This window comes from Tachypleus tridentatus, chromosome 4, assembly GCF_004210375.1.
Source record: "Tachypleus tridentatus isolate NWPU-2018 chromosome 4, ASM421037v1, whole genome shotgun sequence".
In the NCBI taxonomy this organism is placed as follows: Eukaryota; Metazoa; Arthropoda; class Merostomata; order Xiphosura; family Limulidae; genus Tachypleus; species Tachypleus tridentatus.
In genome coordinates, this window is record NC_134828.1 from 42,282,728 (window position 1) to 42,305,836 (window position 23,109).

The 23,109-nt window shown below is 35.0% G+C and overlaps 2 protein-coding genes across 4 annotated transcripts in view; one reads left to right on the plus strand and one right to left on the minus strand.

The window, feature by feature from the left end:
• Positions 1-23,109, minus strand: part of LOC143248960 (spermatogenesis-associated protein 7 homolog) — a 74,829-nt gene that overhangs the window by 21,664 nt on the left and 30,056 nt on the right. For all 3 annotated transcript variants that reach the window (XM_076498012.1, XM_076498010.1, XM_076498011.1), the window contains exon 5: positions 21,240-21,662. In XM_076498012.1, the coding sequence (XP_076354127.1) occupies positions 21,240-21,662 (423 nt within the window). The remainder of the gene's footprint in view (positions 1-21,239; positions 21,663-23,109) is intronic.
• On the plus strand, positions 13,112-21,229 carry LOC143248961 (uncharacterized). The gene is made up of 2 exons (XM_076498013.1): positions 13,112-17,713; positions 19,431-21,229. Exon 1 carries the CDS (start codon positions 13,258-13,260, stop codon positions 13,867-13,869), a length of 612 nt encoding a protein of 203 aa, XP_076354128.1. The 5' UTR covers positions 13,112-13,257; the 3' UTR covers positions 13,870-17,713; positions 19,431-21,229.

Here is a 23,109-nt window from a genome sequence, read left to right on the forward strand (position 1 = left end):
TTCTTATCTAATGCAAGCCAATTTTCTGTTGTGCTACCACATGGGTTATTGTATATATTAAACAGGTTCAGGTTTGTATATGTTTTCTTCCATTTTAATTTGATTTTTTTTGTTATTTCTCAATGTACCATGTCCAACTGGCATAACAAGGTACTAAATCACATAGAGAAATGCTTAGGGCAAGTAAACAAATTATTGTGCTAAATCACAAGTGGAAGTTCATATACATTTATCACAGAGAAATTTTTCTTTAATATTTTTTCATTTACATTTTATTACTAAGCTTAATAAGTTTATAATGTCTACTGTTTAGAACAATAGATATATAAATATATATACATAAGAAAAAGGAATTTAGTACTTATGTCAGGACTCTTGTCTTGCTTGGTCTCAGAAGACCAAAGAACCATGAACTCTTAATTTTTTGTAACAATATAAGTTTTCCAAAAGTAATTTTACTTATTTCAAATATGCAATTAAAAACAGAAAATATTCTCACATGCTCAAAAACAAAATGTCTTAATGCTACTACAATTTGGCTAGCTTTTTAAATGAGCTATATATATACATGATTTAAAAATCCTCATTGGCTGGTCTATAGGAACTTAAGTAGGCTTAAGTATCATGAACAGTCAACAACAAAAAAGACCCTCCAAGTATGTTATTTCTTGTTTTTCAAGTGAATTCTTTATTTTTTATTATAAAAGTAACTAAATATAGGAAAACTCTTTAGGTTAGTTAAAGTTAGAATAAGAAAAAATAAATAATGATTTAATAAACATTTCTCATAAGGCATGCAACTGAGCAACTTGAAGTAGCTTTTGGGTAACATAATTTGATAATGTAATGAGTTAAGTATGCCTCAAGTGATTTACAAGTTATAGTAGGGTATGGAACAGCTCAATTATATGTCCCTCAATTGGCATTATAAGGCAGTTGAAGTCCACCAAGTTCAGCCACAGGAGCAGGGAAGATTCATCTTGCAACCATAACTACTAAGATGGATGGTTATCTTCCAGTGTCAAGCCACAGGAACAGGGCACTATCAACCTGAAATTAGTATTATGAGAATAGAAAAGTAGCTGTTTCATCTCTTTCTCACATCAGACCTATTAAAACAGCAAACTAGGATGAGAGGGTTTCAAGATCACCCTCTTCTCAAGAGTGTAGAGAAAGATAATGTTACGAAATGTATGTTACACATCTGAGAAACCTCCATGGTTTACCACACCAGTAGATAGGATCTGGAAAGTGATTAGGGCTTCCAAACTCCACTCAAGGAAGGAAGGATAAAAGGCAGTGGGGAGTTCAGAAGAATGACATACTGGAAAAAGTGCAATAGGTGATAACCAAATCCTATTTTGAAAAGCAGACTGTTCGCAATTTATTCAGTCAAATAAGTAGCAGGGATGGGCAGAAATCCCCTTCTGCTTTACTCATGATAGATGATGAATTGGAATAGAATTATACATATATACAGATATATACACCTAGTTAAGCTGCTAGTGGTATTGCAAAACACCACATCTAAACAGTATCTTTTACACCCTCAAAGATAGTAGGTGCAAGTTAAAGATAGGCATACCTGACCAAGCAACATTCACCACTGAGCAGGACCTGAATATGTAATGAAGACGCAAGGAGAGATCTCTGGGAAAAAAATTAAAATGACAAAAAATTACATCTACCCAAGATAGAGCTGAAACAGAACATGGAGAATTGCCATTAAAGAGAAATGATATCTACCAGAGAAGAATATAGCCAGATAAAGCAATTAATGAAAGACAAAAATATGAGCAGTAGTCCACAGCCTAGTCTTGAAAACGTCCTCCCGAGGATGACAAAATGAGCCACCAAAGACAAGGTGACATGTTGAAACAGATGACACATGATAAAGAAGGCGATATATGGAGGAGAGGCAAGAGTAAACCAACTGAGCAAACCCAATCCATAATGATGATGGAAGAGACATTGCAAGACACCAAAAAGGTTACCGGGTAAGAAAAACAGGAACGTGAACAATGGAAGGAAGCCATTTGAGCAACATAGTATGCACAAGAAACAAAAGACAAACTGGAATTGACCAGGAACAAATATGGGAAAGGGATGAAAAATGAGGCAAAGACAAACATATAGGAGATAAGGCACAAAATAGAAGGCCCATCCACATTAGAAAACAAGGTTTACCAACCCAAAGCAAAAGTCCAAAAATTCAAACACCAAAAATATGGTAGGGTGCTGCCCAAACAAGTGACAAATGCATTTATGCACTGAATACCCAGATGAAAGAATAACCACCAGATAACTGGGAGATAGAGAAACCACTCCATTGGAATAACTGTGCGAATGGTAGCAATGATCTGCAACAAGATTCAAAACAACTGAATGAATGTAAGAGAAAAACAGTATATTGTGTAAAAGGGCCCAGAAGTTGTAGCTACAGAGACAAAAAACAAAGGAAACAGAACTAGATACCTACCTGCTTGCAGAAGTATAATAGGACCACTAGAAAGTATTTGGAAAGCACTAAAACCACTTTCTTTCACAAAAGGTGGAAGCTAAGAGACATAGCTCTGTGAGCAATGAAGAGCACCACACCAAAACTGAGAAACATAGCATTAATACACCAAAGTCTAATACTTGGAAATATCCAGGGTATCAAGATACATGCTTTAACCTACAAAATAATCATCAGTGAAAGACAAAAGACCCAAGAAGGAAGTAACAGAGCAATATCTGCTGTACAATGGTCACTATTTCACCACCAAATAACACTGGGCTAGCAAAAAGAATGAAATACAACTACATGAACCAAGAGATATGAACAGAGGTGCCATAATTCAAGGAATACTCATCAAAGGTAATGTGCAAGTGTCATAAATAGTTATGAGAGCAACCAATGAAGCCCAAATTCCCAAAGAAATAGAACATCTTGAAGTCACTATAAAAAAAGAGGAAAAAACCTCAAAGATTAAATGTTCTATATTCCAGATAAATACCAAGTAGAAAATAGAGTCTAATTGATGATGGGAATGAAGAAATTATCTCAAGAGAACCATAAACAAGGAGAAGAAAATATTCCTCATATTAAAGAACCAAACCATATGATCTGCCTCCTCCAGGAGCAAATTGATGTGGACTGAAGACAGGAAAAAGCTAGAAACTATTTGTCCTAAGAATGATGAGACAAAATGACTAACACTGCTTACAAAAACATGGAAAGAATTTGAGAGAAACCAAAAGAGCCCAAAACAGAAAAATTCCCCTCCCCCAGGAGATTAAAAAAAAAAGAGTAAGGGATGCAACTAATATATCAACCAAAGACACCCACAGACAAAGTAACAAAACCTAGTGAAGAGAATAAAACAACATCCTGGTGGAATAAAAGAGGAATTAGATGCTAAAAGATACAGAAGTTGATAACAATGCTCTATATCTTAGCCAAGAGTGGGATAACCAAAGGCTGAGAAAATATCCTAACCAAATTGGAAAAATGTGCACTCTAGCTCTCAATAACAGAAGTTGTTACCCAACAGTTGGCAACCAACTGCATGAGACAGGATCCATTGAAGGAAGGAAAAGTATGGTATACAATAATTGATATGGCCAATGGTAATGAATAGATCCATGCTCTGAAAAACTCATACAACTTGTGAAATGGAAGTGAAGGTTTCACAAAAGTTGACAAAACAGTAAAACCCAGTCTCCAAGGACTTAAATTCACCACATACAGCCCCATATTACTGTTGAGCATGGAAAAATGAGGAAAAGAAGCAAAAATATTAAGATGCAAGTAAAAGACAAAAAGAGATGGCTACCTTGATATGGGATCCAAAAAAGGGAGAACAGGTCCCCAAAACAGTACTACACAAAAATGGAGCCAGAGTGAAGATGTAGGAGACAAATCCTCACATGCAGCAAGTCTCATCCTAACAAAACATGTCAACAAATAAGCTGTGAGAGTGAGGAAAGGCCAACAAGGGCAGCCATATCCAGAATGGCAAAAACACACAAACAGATTGGTTTGGTTTGAATTTCGCACAAAGCTACATGAGGGCTATCTGTGTTAGCCGTTCATAATTTTGCAGTGTAGGCTACAGGGAAGGCAGCTCGTCACCACCTCCCACCACCAACTCTTGAGTTATTCTTTTATCAATGAATAAAATTGGATTGACCATTACATTATAATGCCCCCACAGCTGATAGGGCAAGCATGTTTGGTGTGATGGGGATTTGAACCTGCGAACCTTGGATTATGAGTCAAGCACCTTAACCACCTGGCCATGCCAGACTCCCACATAGATAGAAATTCCAGGAGAAGCAAGACACATGTGTACCCCCTGAATTCAAGCGAGATAAATCCCAAAGTGCACGAACCTACAAAAACAACACTAACATTACAATACAAAACAATGTTGTATTTTTGAAACTGCCACAAAGCAGTTGCATGCAGTAGGAAAACAAGAGAATAAGACAAGTATTAAGTCATTGCTAATAAGGAAGAATCAACTACAATGTGGGTACTGTAGAAATGGACCCTGAAATGTAGATTACGTTGTGAATAATTATGTAGTATTAAAATAAATTGAAGAATTACAACCAAAGTAAAGCTCACCATTACAAAACATAAAGAAAATGAAAATGTCAATGATGTATAATTTTACTAAAATCAAGAGAACTGAAAGAAATATATTTCACAATGATTAAAAAATATTATTATTATTATAAGTAATTTACTATTTATTTATTTAGGTATAATTAATACTATTTATAATTATTAAAATTACTATCACAGAGGTATTTGTAAAGTACTAGTCATTAATATTACTAACACATAACTTATAAATAAACTAAGCACATCTAGTAAACAAAGTACTTATTAATATAAAACTGAAAAACCAATGAAATGTAACTAGTCAACAAAGAAATGAATAATACCAAACTTACAAACAGTCTAAATATATCAAGAAAACAAAATACTACCTAATATCTGACCTATAATTCATCACAAATGGTGCAGACAACAAAGTATGTAGAAATACTGAACTCACCAAAAATCAGAACAATGATAAACTATTGAATGCTCAAGTGTGGAAATAAAGACAAAGCCACACAATGGATACCTAGGCTGTGCCTACGAATGACATAACAACACAGTTCATAGTATATAAGTCAAAATACTTACTATCAAGCTATTGGGGAAATCAAAACTAACAGAAGAGGAGGAGGAAAAGAATAAACCTCCACTAAATTAAAAAAATTTGATGGTATGACAGTTCGATCAAGTAAAATAAAAGTAGCAAATTCACATGCATCTCGAACATACACAAAAGCTGGAATATGCTTCAGCAGTTGTGGAGAAGAAGGGCCAGGCCATAAAGAGGAAGTGAACGCTCAATAAACTAGGGCATCTTCCACCTACACAGACAATGTCAACCCCACAGCCTTTTTTAAGAAAAGAAAATTTGCTCCCAAAAACAGAAGTAGCTATGCTGGAAATCACAAAATATAGGAAAGGTAGGGAAAACATTAATGTATGTGAAACACAATCAAAATCTGCAACAGGACATAATGCAAGATAGAAGAAAAGCACACACATTAAAAAAAATATGTTGTCAGTATTTAAAACTGAAATAAAGAGAGAAATATGTCTGACTCATATGATGCCAAATCCAGAAAATGAGGTATCTTAAGAGTAATACAGAGGGAGCCAGCTGTCCCAGGAGCAAGTGTCATGCATCTGCTATGCACGGTAAATGAGCAGCTTCAACTGAGGGGGTATAAAGGCTAGTGAGTCAAACATGAATAATTTTTTAACGCATTAGAGGGCAGATGAAGATCAGGAAAAGCTTCTGTGCGAGGAGGTGTAATGTATTAGAAGAATTTTTAATCTTAACATGAAAATCACTTTCAATCAGTAATAAAAAAAGAATATATATTCATGAACAATTCTGTAGTAAAAACACTTCATTATAAAATATGATTTTTTGTAAATAAAAAACTTTTAATGCTTACTGAAAATTATAACTTTCCTATGCTGAAAATGCATTTCCAGTAGAAACTTCCCTTCCCTCACACAATTAGCTATTCTCATTTATTACTGCACCCTAGATGCAAACATTTTCCTTATGCATTCCACAAGCCTTCTGCTTTCCCATTGGAATTAAGTGATTTCAATATGTCTGATGTAAATCATCATGCATCACCTCTTCACCAGAAAGAGCACAGTACACTAATGTAGTGCATGTGACTCCCTCTACTGTACTATTGTTTCAAAGTCTGGCAGAAAACTGAATCACTGGAGGTGTGTGGGGAACAACAGTGGGAAGTGTTAGCAAAGAGAAGTAGCTATAGAAAATACATTTTCAGTATATGAAAATTATAACTCCCAGTACCATACTTTCCTATTCTCACAAGATTAACTTGAATCTCTCACTCAACAGGAGGAGAGACAAGTGAGTGAAGAAAAAATGTACCTCCTGAAAGTTTCTGGAGCACATCCTGGTAGATGAGAGATTGAGTTCTAAAGAGGGGAATTGCTCTACTTTTGAGCTAGGCATACTCACTGTCCATGTGTGGAATGTGTATGATATCAGAGCAGAAAATAAGAGGAGTATATACAAGTGAAAGAGAATGTGTTAGGATGGTAATTCTAACCATAGAAAGATATTGTAACTTAATCCAATAATGAGAAAAATGGATAACCAAGGATGCATTCCTGGGTGTAGAGTGGCTAGGATGTAGATGATTGTACTTTGCGAGTCAAGTACATCCCAAACTTCCTTGTGAAGCACCAGTATTTGTGCAAGGGAAGGATGAAAAACATACAGTTTTAACCACAAACCCAAGAACATGGAATTGAAAATCACTCCAATTCTTGGGTATGATACAAGAATTAGCTTTGAGCTATTGATCTGGGAACTTGATGGGAACTTGATATCTGGTATGAAAAGGATGTCCATTACATACAATCAAGACCCCCAACAATGAAACAATTCAGGACCATCCATATGGGAATAACATCCTAGCAAGAAGTGAGAATAAGAAATAGCCAAGGACAGAACCAGAAAAATCTCTGTACTGCTGCTGGATCCACAACAGAGAGTAAATTGAGGGAGGAAGATACACAACCTGAAACCTGTGTGAGAGCTTATGTTGATTGGTTGACTCTAAATTTAAAACCTGCTTGTGAATTATCAAGATCCACTTGAAAGTAGAATGAGGGCTTTAAATTGAAGGAGTGAACTGCATTTTGATGTCTTACTCTGTTGTATTGATTATCGAAAGATGGAGAATATTACATTATCTACACTCACAGGACACTACCACCCTATTCTGCACCAAATGGTTATAGCCATCTTTGTGTGGAACTCATTCAAAAGAGTACCTCTCCACAATCAACCACCACAGTGACTTGGAACTGGTAAGTGGTTAGGACTTCCATTCTCTTCCAGAAGAAAAGAGATTTGAGAATATACTGGAGAGTCTAGAGTAATATCATCACCTGAGACAGTGCAATGTGTCATCACAAAACCATATTTTGAAAAACAGACTGACTATACCAATTTATTCAATCTAGGTATGAAAGTGATGGGCAGCTATTTCTTTCTGACTTTTCTATAAGTCCATGGGTGGTATGGTCCAAAACAGACAAATATTTGAAGAAAAAATCACGAGGTTAATCACATGCAAGAGATCTTGTGAATACCCCACCTCAACAGTAATCATTGCAAAGCCATGGAAGATAAAGCTCAAGGTCACATGGCTGTTTTATGCTGATTTGAAGGTAAAGAATACCTGGTTGGACACAACTTGCCATAGAGCAGGATCTACGTAAGAATTGTATGAAGGATATGCTTGAGAAATAAAAGAAAGCATTTAAGAAAGACTTACCAAGTCTTAGAGTTGCACCAAAGTTTGAAGAACATCTACAGGTGGTAAGGCATAAACCCAAGTACCCAAAAATGTGAAATGAATGTGTTAAAAGGTGGACCAAATGTCTGATTTTAGAAATATTTGCAAATAACAATGAAGATGAGAAGCAAGGGAAAAGGTGAGGTATCAAATTTGATGAGAAACGAATTCCAGTGAGAAGGAGACAAGGATGAATAAGCCAACTGTATCAAACAATAAACCCAATTAGTGAGGGTAGAATGGGATAGATCTTTAGACAAAGAAAACTGGCACAGGATAAAGAGTTGGGAATAGGAACCACAGAAGAAAGCCTTGTAGGCAATACAGCAATGCACCTGACATAGAAGTCTATCTAGACTGGAATGAGGGTAGAGATGAGAAGTGTAAGAAAGGTAAATAAGCCAAAAGGGGTTACCCTCTTGAGCTGCCAAGGTTTTTTGGAGGAAGAAATGATTTAAATAAATGAGAATATAGGTATGTTGGTAAAGAGTGCATGTAACATCAATACTGAACAAGTCAGACAATTGACAACCATACGCCTATAGGAGAAAGAAACAAGCTTTAATGGAAAGGTAAAACATGGAACATGAGGTAAAGGGAATGGATGACCACATTAATATCCTACTTTTTAAGAGTAAGTCAACAGGAAGGATGATGAATCCAGAAGGAATGGATTAACATAAGGACAGGTGTAGCACATACTCTACAATAATGGGAAAAATAAAAAGTATGGAACAAGGCTGCCTAATAACTCTAAATCTAGGAGACTGAAGACCCCTGGTTGAAAAGCCATGTAAGAACCTCAGAGACACCCAACTACAGTAGGTCAAGCAGCTAGAATTCCCCAAGCATGGGACTATGCATGAATGATTTTATGCTTCTGTTGATATACCTTCATGTAAAATGGGCAAATAGACTGAGCCAAATGGAAAGCTACATGATCTTCTCATCAAGGATCAGAAAAAAGCAAGGCATGAAGATGTAGGATGTGAACTGTGAGATGTACAACTGGTGACTTGGGTTACTGAAGTAGATTAGGGAATAAGGAAAGTTGTACAGAAAGGAATAATTGGAGTTGTAGCAAATGAGAAAACCATGGTTGAGCTGGCCAATAGAAAGTTATCAGAAGGACCCAACATGGAGTGGCATGAATTAGTGAAACCACCCAATGAAGCAATCAGAAAGGAGGATAAGACACAGGAATTTGTGTGATCAATTTTGGCTGAAGGAATCAATACACAAAGCCTGAAAATGAGGTAATGGGGGGAAAAATAGTTGTAACTTGTGATTTAGGGTGAGGGCAAATCCATTGCTGTTAGGAAAACTCCACTGACAATAAAACCACTGGAAAACAGATAATGGAGAAACCACTCTGTCACACAAATCTTTTAGAGGTGGGAAAGACAATCTGCCATTAGACTGTAAGCACTTGAAACATGACATGTAATTAATCAAATGTGATGCACATGTGATCAAGAGAGATCTGATGTACAGAAACAGAGGGATATTTAGAGTGTACCACCTTGGTTATTGATAAATGTCACTACCATAAAATTATTGGAATGAATCATCACCAAACAATGTCTGGTTAGAGGGAAGAAGTGACCCAAAGCCTGACAGATGGCTAGAAACTCTTGAATATTGATATGTAATAACTTCTTGTCTACAGACCAATGACCCAAAACTTCCTTGTGATCAACTCATATACTTCAGCCCTTTATCTATGAACATAAGCAAATCTCAACAGGGAGAAAGAAGTTGGATTACCACTGATGTTCCATTGATTGTGCAGGGTCCAATGTAGGGAATGCATACACTTGGTGCTACACTTGGATCCAACTGAAATGAACAGTCTACCAGATGGGGAAGTGTAGGCTGTTGTTGGACTGATGCTACCCACAATTTTCTGGGACAACATCACAGACAAAACACCATAAAATTCAAGCAGTACATGAATTTCGGAGATAAGATACAGATAAATGTGCCTTTGATAAAACAGCATTCTGACAGAAGGTCCAAACAACAGAGAAACTACATATGTAAAGCCAGAGCTGAAGATAACAAATGAGCCAATGTGGAAGGAAGGAGGGAGATGTCCCCAGAAAACTCTTCAGGATTTCTGTGAAGAGCCTCAGACAAGAGATGAATTGTGGAAGATACTGTAAAAAAGAGTTATGAGAGTAAGATGTAGACAGGAAGTTAACATTATCCTAAACTGAAAATGCATTTCCAATAATCCTTACCTCTTCTAAGACTAGCTATTCCTCAATATTGGCTTTACCTATCTTAGCATTTGTCTTGCAAACTCCAGTCCTTTATAACCCACTTAACTGCCCTTGGCAACATCTAACTTGCAAATCTCTGCACCCTTGTTACTGCACCCTCTATCATGGTACCATATACAAGTCCCTCACTTCGATAATGTAATCACCTTTCTGAGACTTATACATTTATCGACTCAGAAGGATGAGCAAGAAAATGTTAGTGGAGGTAAGTATTAATAGAAATATACTTTCAGTTTAAAAAAAATATTAACTTCACAAACATACCTACCATTTGCTAACACTACAGCTAGAATCCACACTGAGAAAATGAAGTGGCTAAAGCAGGCATGATCTATACAGAAAGCTTCTGCATAGAACAGGGGTATACCAAGATAAGAGTGGTACACAAGTGAGGGAAGTGCAATGCATTCAGAACAAGTATGCTCTTCACCCAGAACCCAGTTCCTGTACTAAGGGTGTAATAAAACATAAGTAATCATCATTATTGTTCATCCCCAACCAGGCAGCCAAGGTTCCACAACTTCATATTGGAGTTGACAGGTCTTGGTCTCTAAATCCCACATTGGTGGCTAGGGCTATTGAACCACAATGCTAATTATATATACATTTATATACTTTTGACTAGATCCCAACCTGTAGCTACAGAGTGATGTGTTTTGAACCACCAGAATCGTGATGACAGAGTAAGCAAAACCAGAGTGGACAAACTTCTTCCTCCACCTGAAGTCTGAAAGGCAACATCACAAGCTCGGAATAACAGGATCTTGTAAGTCTTACTCAACCAAAGGAACAGAACTCATCTGTTCTGGAATTATGATCATACCATCCTCATTTCTCAACCAAGCGGGCAAGGAGCATTCCACTTCTTTTTTGAATTATAGGGATGATGAGGAACACTGTGCTTAACCAAGAACCTATGATGGAATTATTGTATATTTGGAATTATGAGAAGATAGTGGACCTTCTATGAACAGTATACTAAATCAACAATGGACAAAGGGAAGGGCCATGCATTCCCCATCTGGATAGTATAGTGTTAAATATGAACCAGGATTATTTGTGGGGTCCCACAGAGGATAATGCAATTCCTATCAACACCTGGAAAAAAATCTCATTTCTACAGAACTTATTGCAACCAGTAGTAAGAATAGTCAAATTATTTCTTAGTGCAGGATGTGATTGGCAAAAGCACAGCTGTCTGGGCAATACTCACCACAGAGGGGGATCCAGTAAAAGCAAAATGTATGAAACCCTGGAAAATAGAGAGATAAGATGATGAAAAAAGTAGTCCCTACTCCTTATAATCCAGCTGATGTGTCAAAATGGCTAGGGGGATAATGGAAAACACACAAAAGAAGGCTGACAGATCCTGTAAAGAATGCAAGAGAAAATGATTTGGAGAAGTCCAAATACCAGCCTGTAAAATGTAACTAACTGGTTAAATGAAATGGGTAGGAAAATGTATAAATGTGTTGAATCTGATGAGATGTAGTTCAAAACTTTCCTCACTTGTAAAGACTGGAATATGCAACATGAATATTAATCAACCAATCTGTAAGGAATTATGGAGAATCACAGGAAACTAAAGGATCCCAACGAATACAAAGTTGAGACCATCACAATGAAAGGAGGTAAAGTAAGTTGCAAAAGACCTCTGGGTCTGACAGGACAAAATAAACAATTATATTACAATGTGTTGCTGAGATGGAAAGCAGATGACAAAAGAATTATGGAGAGGGATATATCCCTTTCCCTGGGTGCCAGAGGCTTTAAAAGAGAGGACCTATCAGGACCTACAAAGAGAGAGAAAGAGTACTAGAAATATGCCAATCTTATGACATCCATCTTATGACATCAGCATGGCAACTAAAAATATCCAATAAGAAAAAGGTGATACATGATGCAGGAGGCTAAAAACTCAACTGTTTGTTGAAACAAGGCATGTAATAATATCCTGGTTAAGTAACTAAAGAGAACATTTAGGAGGAATGCTGGATAGTACTGTGGATTCCAAACCTTTAGTTGTTTAGAATAACTACGAATAGCTGAAAAGGTTATCTGGCCTAAACAACAGACAAAGCTAGATCAAAATGAAGATCAGGTCAAAATAAGATATGGTGGGCACATTTTATCCAGTGAGTACAAAATCCTTGCGAGTCAGACCTCAGGCAACTTTAAACATTAAATCCCAATAAGTTTGGATAAGTCTTGATGTACAATGTAAGACTGAGGGTGCCTCAAAAAGCCTGCCCAAGAAAATGATGCAGAAGTGGAAAAGGCAATCATGATTAGTCTAGCCAATCTGGGACTAGCAACAACTTACAACTAGAGGATCAAAACATTGCCCAAAATCTGAGTAACAGATGAATTGGGGGAAAAGTGTAGGTGAGAAATCCCATACAATCAAGACTCGATGCATATACCATACAAAGCCTGAGGATGAGGAACTGGAGACTCCAAGGACTGTAGTTGAGAGAAACAATGAGTGATCGTTGGAGACTTAGAAAAAGACAAAGGTATTATAAATCCTCACAACAGAGAACCAATTTGGTCAGAAAGAAGCGAGGGCTGAAACTAACAATCTAAGAAATTCATCATCCCAAGAAAATGGGAACCCAGGAACCTAATACGAGTGAAATAAGCCACATATAAAAAGAACCACAGTTTGAAAATAGACCTGAGAAGAATGCACGTCTCAATGACAGTAAATTTAAGAGTCCAAAATAGAATTGATGAAATGTCTCTTGAGGATATTCCCCTGCAAGAAAATCTAAATTATTGATATGCAGAATGAGCATTACACACACACACACACACAAAATATATACAGGGTGGGCCGTAAGTCCCTACCCATCCATATGCTATTATGTTATATTCACTTACACGTGTATTATTAATTTGTTTCTTTTTTTTTTTTAGAGAAATATGGCCGATGCAAGCCCATTTACACTTCAAGAGCGTATTGTAACAAGTATGCAAGAATACTGGTGACATCCTGGATACAATAACTGGCAAATTTAGAGAAAGATTCAATAAGGATCCATCAACATGAAAAACGATGTCAAATTGGGAGAGCAAATTGTTTGAAACTGGCAATATTAAGGATGCACCTCCTTCAGGAAGACCAGTTAAACATAGAGAGTCATGTGCTGGTGTGGAAGAGTCAGTAATTAACTCACCATTAAAGTCAACAAGGAAAAGATCAGCTGAACTTGGTATCCCACGAGCAACCACGCAGACCTTTATTAAAAAGGACATGAAAGTTAAAGCATTTGTGAATGAACTAAGTGATGCTGATAGAGAAAATAGGAAACTGACATGTGATGAGTTACTGCGAATCTTCAATACGATCCCTTCTCGAGGAAAGGTAATGTTTACGGACAAGTGCGAAATTTACCTTTCGAGTCGCGCACGAAATGTTTACTTCTGGGCAAAGGAGAATCCTCATTATTATGAAGAAATTGAATACAACACTCCCCATGTCATGATGTGGGCAGCACTTAATGCATATCATGTTATTGGACCATACTTCTTTGACGGGCCAGTAAACCATACCTCATATCTGAACATGTTACAACAATGGTTTATACCGAAACTCGAACTTGGAATCAGAGAGGAGGTTTGGTTTCAACAAGATGGAGCTCTGGCTCATAATGCCCTCACTGTGTGAGATTATCGTAATGACACTTTTCCAGACAAATGGATAGGTCATGGTTCTGTAACATCCCTGGCACCCATGAAAGGGCCTGCAAGAAGTCCGTACTTGACAACATGTGATAACTCTCTTTGGGGATACATAAAGGACATTGTGTCTAAACAACGTTATAATACTAATGATGAGTTGAAGGCAGCTGTTACTATGGCATTTGGAAAAATAACCCCTGCTATGTTGAGGAAAATGTCTCACAGAACATGGCATTGCATAATATTATGCAGTGAGAATGAGGGACAGCACACAAATACACTGGATACATAAGATATATGGATGGGTAGGGACTTACGGGCCACCCTGATTTAGTGGTTTTTTATATGCTAATCTTGGTTTACAAAACACAATGCTTAATTAGGCTATGTGTATATATATAAAGTTCAGGAAATGCAAAAAGAAAAAGAAGTTTTCAGAAAGTGAAGAATAATTCATTTTAAGCAAATTTGTTTATTAGTAAGCACGACTATCAGACGCCAATGCCACTTGTTCACACGCAATTGAAATCATGCATGTGTGATCTTACTGCGATAACCACCAATAGATGTAAGCGCGCGATCTGTTATAAACGCAGCTAAAAATGAATGAGTTTTAATAATTTCGTTTATTGGTAATAAGAAATGGAAAATTATTTAAATAATTGTACATGATAATTAAAACTACTTTACATGCCTTAAAATTCAGAGATTTAAGGGAAGCACACAAAACCAAAGAGATAGAACCACTCCTGTAATTAAGAGCTCACATTCCTGTTTTATAGCCTGGTGTGGAATGGGAGGTGGTGAAGCCAGGCTTAAAAACATGGTGGAAACTCATACAATGCAGCAGAAGACACATGGTACTGATACCAGACCAAAGGCTAGATCACTGAATTGTATGACCTGATCCTTGTACATGAAATGTTGTGAAAGAAAAAATGAATTCACTATGAGAATTTGGAGAAATGCCTCATCAACTTGAAATCTGAACATCCACATATCTGGTTACAAATGCCAACAAACAATGAGAAAAATACACCACTGTGGACCTGGAAGGATTGAAGAATGGGTTGTGATAAGAATGATGATTGTTCACCAATCTTCCCTTGTCCCAAGCGCAACAATTACTTTCTGGAAGAATAGGATTAACTGTAACTATCACCTCCATGATCAGTAACTGATAGTCATAAAATAAAAATTCATATTCACACAGGTGTGGGGTGGAACACCACAAGTTGGGAGAATAATGGAGGTGGGTAATTGATTGACAAAACCAACTTCAATGCCTGAATCTGAGGTACCTGCTGAGCTACATTTGAAGGAATACTAAATTTCCATCAATAGTGGTAACCTCACTCTAACTTACCTCCCGCCATCTAGGCAGATATTAATGTTGTTGATGTTGGTCAGTCGGAATGAAGGGGCTGTAATACTAAAGTCTAAATCTATTCAGCTGATAGAGCCAAAAAAAGGTCTAGAGTTCAACAACAACAAAAAAGTAAATACGCGATGTCAATTCATGATAAAAATACCTTTGGGACACCTGCAAACATCAAGTGACAGCGAAAAGAAGTTGCACGTAAAACACAAAGGCTAAAGCAGATAAAAAACTCCTTCCCCCAAGGTATCTGTATTGAAAGAACAGAAGCAGTTCATCTGACCAAGATAGAAGTCAGAGTAGGGATCACTGATAGGTTGCTAACAGTTTTCAAGGGAAAAGAAACATCATGGTGCAAGAATGAGGATCAAACAAGTGCAAGAAAATGTGATTGGTTTATCAAAGAAACTGCATGAACCATCATGAAGCCCTACATATAAAAAAAAATACAATAGTGGTTTTTATCTGTGGAAGAAAAACATGTCTTCCCAGGAGTAAAAAGCAAAATCATGCAAACAGACAAACAAGGGTACAAGGTCTATCTATCCTATTATGTAATAAAAACAGCAAATCTCCCAGCATGAACCAGAAATTTCAAGTAAAGAAGGAAAAAATAAATAGCTCCCTCTCACCTAGGAAAGCCCCAAATCTCACAAATTCAGGAAATTAACTGAAGATAAATGTTCCAAGCTGAATGATCCAAGTTGAATTTGTGAGAAGCTGACTTAGTAAAGAAAGGCATCAGAAAACAGAGTTCAAATTCTCCTCCGAATCAACAAAAATGAAAAACCTTTGGGAGAAAACATCCCAGCTCAAATGTATGTCTTCATCTCCCAACAAATCAATTCATTGACAGCCTCAACTGAAAGTGATTCCCCAACCATACAGACACTAGATAACAAAGGAAGAATACTGACAATAGTAATATGGGAATTCATACCTGCAAATATCATGTTTAATTCAGTTATTTTAAGGAAATTATAATTACACAGAAATCTACAATTCAACACAAAAATCATAATGAAACAATCCATCAGAGAAAATCATGATCAATGCTTTGTTGAGAAAAAGTTATTACATTATCAAAGTAAAGTGCCTACATACAGTACCAGGATAGAGGGTGCATTAACAAGAGTGGAGAAATTTGCAAATTGGATATTGCCAAAGGCATTTAAGTAGGGTATAAAAGACTGGAACATGCAAGACCAATGCTAAGATAAGCAACGCCAATGTCGAACATGATATAGTGTCAGTGAATGGTGTGCTTCAGAAAATTGGGCATGGGTTGAATTAACAGGGAATTTATGGCCCACCTTGTAAATGGGTAAAATAGAACCCAACATTTGTTGGTCAAGATAAGGACAGTCTGCATGATAATTAGCATGGGCAGACTGATCTGAAGCACATATTAAAAGACGCATGCTAATTCTGTTGTGTAAATGAGGTGAATTGTTCAGCATGGACCCCAATGTCAAATGATGGGGGAAAAACCAAATAGAGTTGGTACAAATGTTAATGCAGTATAGAAGAACATGGGTTATAAGAATTAGGAGTGGAGGATAATACATCATATATCTGAGAAATAAAGTCTTTAAAAACTGTGGAAGGCCAAATAAAATCTTAAGGAAAGGTATAGGAAGACAAGGCAAACTCAGGAAGTGGAAATAGATGATCAAAGTCCTCATCAGCTTCAGATTCAGGAGAAAGTGAGACAATGTCTCTAGAGATAGGGGTTGACCCAAGTAACATTCAACCTCCCTACAAATAAATGTAGACAACTCTTTTATTGGGTTGCCTGCACCTGAAGCCTGTGATAAAGCATCTGTCAAAATTGACACACCCAAAATGGTGACATTGACTTCAGAATTCATGCTTCAATAGTTAACAAAAGCAAATGTATTAAATAAAGGTGACCAGAATTAAATTAATGTAACGTTCAAGACAGCTGGGTAGATTATAACCATTAAAAAAATAACTATTGCTCAAACTGAAAGATCTCTGAGTATCAGCACTACCAAATTAGAAGTGATATTTAGGTAGAGACATGTACAGGGAATACATGTGTCATATGAGTGTACTATGTTCCTACTGGTGGAGATGTGATGCATGATGATTTACACAAGACGCATACTGGAATCACATTTAAGGCTTGTGGAATTCATACAGAAAAAGTTCACATACAGGGAACAGCAATGAATGAGAATAGCTAATCTTGTGAGAGGAGGGAAGTGCCATATCAGAAGTCCACCATACTGTGTAAAGATACACATACTATATTAAAAGTTAGTAATATTAAAACTATAACAAGAACAAAGTGGTCACGCTGCCAGTCAATTCACCTGAGCCCATACTGAGAATGTCAAGTACAGCACATCGAGATGGTCATATGTTGTTTGTTAACATTTGTCACAGCCGACAGGTTTTATGTTTTGAATAGGAGTCTTTACAATAGGTATCTGTGACTCTTGTTAACTATAAATTTCAATAAAAAATTGCACACAGACCACTTGTTTTAAAATAATATATACATAATTAAAACAATTTTTGGTAAGTATAAAGTGTATATAGTATGAAATGGTAAGTTATGAAGACTGGGAATTCATCTTCATAGTAATAATGTTATAAATTATTCAATTACAAAGTTTCAATAACAAAATAAAGCTTCAGCAATGTGTCTACTTTGTATATCGAGGTATATTACTTTATTATAATTACTTGAATAACTGGAGCAACTAATTTTGATTAGTTGATTATTTTATGGCAATCCTAATTTCATTTAATCAGTTATTCAAATAACTGGAAACACTAATTTTGATTATTTTTGCAACATTAATTACTTAAGTTTTATTAATATGTTGGTCTATATGGTGCTAATTGATGTAATCATTGGTCATCAATTATATTGAATAAATCACCCAGCTCTTCTATAAATACATAACTGACAATTAATTATAATTTCAAGCTGATCAATTTACACAGTCTGAGAAAAGTAACCTAAGATAGGAATCCTCCAAACTTTCAGCTTAAAACGCAAATATCTGAGGATCCTCATCTGGTGATTTCAATAACAATTACTATGAGATACCTTATGTTTATTACATCATGCCCCATAAAAGAAACAAAAACACTTAAATATAACTAACAAACTATGGCAATATTTATTGCAATAGAGATAATTCTTGTCAAAACTAGTGATTTCTCTGGTGTCAAATAAGCTTCAACAGAATATTTTTACATGCCCTAAGGCCTTTCAAGAAGAATCTAACAGACCATAGTTTAGGAACAACTGACTTAAGAAACTACTTTATAATACAAATATGAACAGAAAGCAACTCATTATGAATTAATTTTTGTTTAATTTTAATTCTGATAAACTATTAACCCTTTCCCTACAGGCTCAATATAATACACACGAGTACATTTAGACCTTTGCACACATTAAGTATTTGGACTATATCTTTTCATATAGCATGTGTATCTTCAGAAAAGTTGGTAGACTTTCATAAAGACTACAAGTATTTTATATACAAAAAATAAGATTTTTCAATGAAGTATTTTTACTAAAATTTTGTTTGTGAAAATAACGTTTGTTTCATGAGTGCAGAGTGCACTCATTGAGCTTGAGTGCAGAGTGATTTCATGTTAGAATTAAAAAAATATTCTTCATCCAAAAAATCTCAAATATTATTTGCATAACCTATAAAACCACTTAAATACATTTCAAATGCTTGTTTTCAGTAAGACTTTATATTTTATGTTATTTTCTACACTCTATGTGGGGTCTGTTACTTGACCAACATTGTAATCATCATAAACAAACATGGAAATAAATGTAAATTATGCTTTTTTCATGCTAGAATGACTACACATAACATAAAAATACAAACGTTTAGTCTAAATAACTTAAGTCTCATAATGCTATATATTTACAAATATATTTTGAATTATATTGAACTTCCAGTCATGCCTAGTTAACATTATATGGCTTGCACTGATGTGGTGCATGTGCATTCATGTTATGTACCCACTATTATAAAACTGACCTTTAGTCTTCCCTGTCTTGGCTATATTTTAGTGGACTAGTATTTTGTAATATACAGTCACATTTCAATTACTATAGATTATATATGAGGTCTGATCAAAAAGTTCTAAGACTTCTTCTGTTATAGGTGCCAGTACAGAGGCAGTAAGCTTCACTGAGGTGTGTACAAAGTACAAATGGTGATCTACCTCACAAAGAAGCCATTTCTCCAGACCTTATACCTGTGTTACGAAAAACATGTTCAAAGACACATGTATCTTTTGCTCCTGTTGTAATAATAATGGACAGAAAAAAAGAGCAATGTGTTTGCATCAAGTTTTGTATGAAAAATGGTAAAGGAGGAACAGAAATCCTCGAAATGTTAAGAACTGTCTTTGGTGATGTCTTTGTCTTAAGTAAGGCTGTCATTTATCAGTGAAAAAATTCTTTCAAGACGGTCAGGAATCAGTTTAAGATGACCCACTTTCTGGGCAACCATCGACATCATCTACTGAAGAAATGGTTGCTAAGGTGAAAGAAAAATTTTGAAGTGATCAATAATTAATTATCTGTGAAATTGCTCAGGAACTGGACATTTCCTTTGTATCGTGTCAGGCAATTTTAACTGAAAAGCTCTGCATGTGTCGAGTGTCTGCAAAATTTGCTCCAATGCTGTTGACAGATGACCAAAAGTTTCACCATCAACAAGTATGCAAGGATCTAAAAAGAAGGCTAGAAATTGATCCTAATTTGACCAACATCATTATTACTGGTGACGAGTCATGGGTATATGGTTATAACCCTAAAACGAAACTTCAGTCATCCCAGTGGTAGTCTCCATCGTCACCACATCCAAAAAAGGCACAACAATCTTGATCAAGTGGAAAGACAACGTTGATCACTTTTTGATGTTCAAGGTATTGTTCATCATGAATTTGTACCTCAAACCTTTTATAAAGAGGTCTTAATTTGCTGCAAACTGTCAGGAGCTGTGGGAGAATAGTCACTGGTTTCTTCATCACAACAATGTGCCTTCACAAACTGCCCTGTCTGTTCAAGAACTTTTTTTGGCAGAAAATACATTCCTGTGATGCCAGGAATTAAATTATTAAACTTATTTTTCTTAAAATATAGAACAATAAATCAAGAAGTATAACAAAGAATTATCTCTTCTCACTAAAACCTTTGTACTCAGTTGTTGCTGGACATAGGTTTTGAAGAATTTTAAAATTTTGCACATGGAGGACATCAAATAAAATTTTTTTGAAGTTTTATATATACACTTGAAAGACCACAAAATCACAAATAGCTACACAAATAATATAAAATTCCACTATAATTTATTAAGCTTGGCTTTATTTAAGCTTCATTAAATATGAAACTTTAAGCAGACTAAAGACACAACCTATCTCTTTGAAATTTTGGATCGAAAGAACGTGATAGTCTGTTCACAGATTGAAATGGCTGAGAAAACCACTCTGTGGATATTATAAATTGTTGCTTGGTTATTTATGTCACATTTAATTTAATGTATATAAGGGACCATTTCTAAAAATGGAAAGAGGCATTTGATTCAATACATAAGCCATATCTCAGCTAAATAAAAGATATGTGGTTATTATTTTATATTCTAGCATGATGATATTAATAATTTGAGTTCCTAATTTGTACGAAACTATAGCCTTAGTATTTTGATATCACAAACATCTAATTTTAAACAGTGCTAAAAAATCCATATTTATATGCATTCTTTTACTATTTACTTTTAAATTAAAAAATTCACTCGTATATAATATTAAAGTCTGAATTATAGTCTACAATGTGATTTCAAATTTAATGACAAAAATTCATAAAATTGTAGTTTAATAAAATTTTTAATACAAGTTAACAAATGAGATGACCCATGACCCATTGTAAAAGGGTTAAACAGCATAGAACTGAAACAAAACCTACTCACTTTATTTTGAGCATGAATTGACTTTATCCTTCGTGGTGGATTATAACACCTCATGGTATGAAGTTTAGACTGTGCATGATTGTTCTTAAGAAGACATGGCTTGAAAGGATTTTTCTGGAAAGTAAACTTATCAATATGACTATCCAACAAATCTCTCTGTTTTCTCTGAAAGGAGTCAAAACTGGTTGACAGAGATAACTGACTATTAGTATGCACTAGCCTGCTTGAGCTAAATGGAGAATTTCCTGGCCATGTTTTAGTAAAGACTCCTTGATCTAATGCCTCAAGGTACCAAGAAATTTTGTCAGCAACACTAGACTTCTGTGAAGAAGAGACAGGACTTTTTATATTTCTTTCTACTTTTAAATCCTCTGTTTTATCTCTTTCTTGTGACTCATGTAGATCCTGTGAATGCTGATGACTCTGCAAATCCAACATAGGACATTAATTTACTACTAATAGTTGTCACATTATACAATATGAAACATATATTTATCATTGATAATTACATTACATTTCACAATAAAAAATATATATATTTTTTATTCACAATTAAATTACATCACATCCTACAATACATTTATTTAGTAATGGCAACTATGTCATATTCCACAAAACAAAATAGCTATTTAACTCTCTCAACATGGGAGCAGTCAATTTAAATGACCACATGACCTCTTTGTACTAGTGTAAAGTCTTTATAGATTTAATACTTCTAACTTTCAAAATACTGTGTATATCTTCACAAAATTTCAGTTTTTCAGTTAATATTACAAGTCTTTCATACACAAAAAAATCATATTTTAGTGCAGTATTTTTAATAAACTAAAATAAAGATTCGTCCATGAATATATAAAGTATTTGTCTTGAATATTCCATGTGCAAAGTAATTTTCATGTTAAGATTAAAAATACTTGACCTTATATTAAAAATCTCAAATCCCTAAAACCTCCTAAGTATGTTTAAATATTTATTAATAAAACTTGTATTTTATCTGTTATTTTCTCTACCCTATTTCAAAACAGGATCAATCAATTTGACCAACTTTATAATAAAAAACTTGAAATAAATGTAAATTACCCTTTTTTCTTCCTAGAATGAGTTCATATTGCAACATCAAACTACATTCACTTATCCTAAGTAGCTTTATGCTTGTAACAGTATACATCTATTTATAATTAAATTTTGTTTTATTATGTTTTGAACTGTATCTTAGAACAGCTGGTATGGGTATTAACACTTTTATTGATAAGCAGAGAAAATGTTTCGACCTTCTTAGATCATTTTCACTTCAACAAAAGATGATCTAGGAAGGTCAAAATGTTGTTCCCTGTTTATCAATAAAGTGTTAATACCCATACCAGCCATTCGAAATACATTTTTATTTCAAGTCGGTTTCTCGTCATCAAAAAGTATGTTTTGAACTGTCTAACTACTATCCATGCCATTATAAGTTGTAAATCACTTGGAGCATGTGCAGCTCCCGTGTGTGTCTCAAGAAACATTTTTATTATATTATTATTTATTTTACCTAATCCAATCTTAACTAACGTATAAGAAGATGCAATTTTTTATATTTCAAATGCTTTTATAATAATAAAAAATAATAGAGACAAAAAATAAGAAATAAGTTACTTATCCAAACTTCTTTTTTCTTGCAGTTGTTATTCAGTAAAACATAAGCTTATTTTTTTATACTGATAGTAGTAATGCACAAAATAATTTTATTTAGTTAAATAATGCACAAAAGAATACAGACTAATAACATACAAAACATAGACAACTTCCTATAGTAATCACATTTTTTTTGGCATTCTAACTATGTGAAAAAAGTCATTACAAGTTCATCCATGCTAGCCATCGTGATAGA

Excerpts from the sequence above, each read along its gene's own strand:
- LOC143248961 (XM_076498013.1), top strand. The coding sequence starts at position 13,258 with ATGTCAAATTGGGAGAGCAAATTGTTTGAAACTGGCAATATTAAGGAT.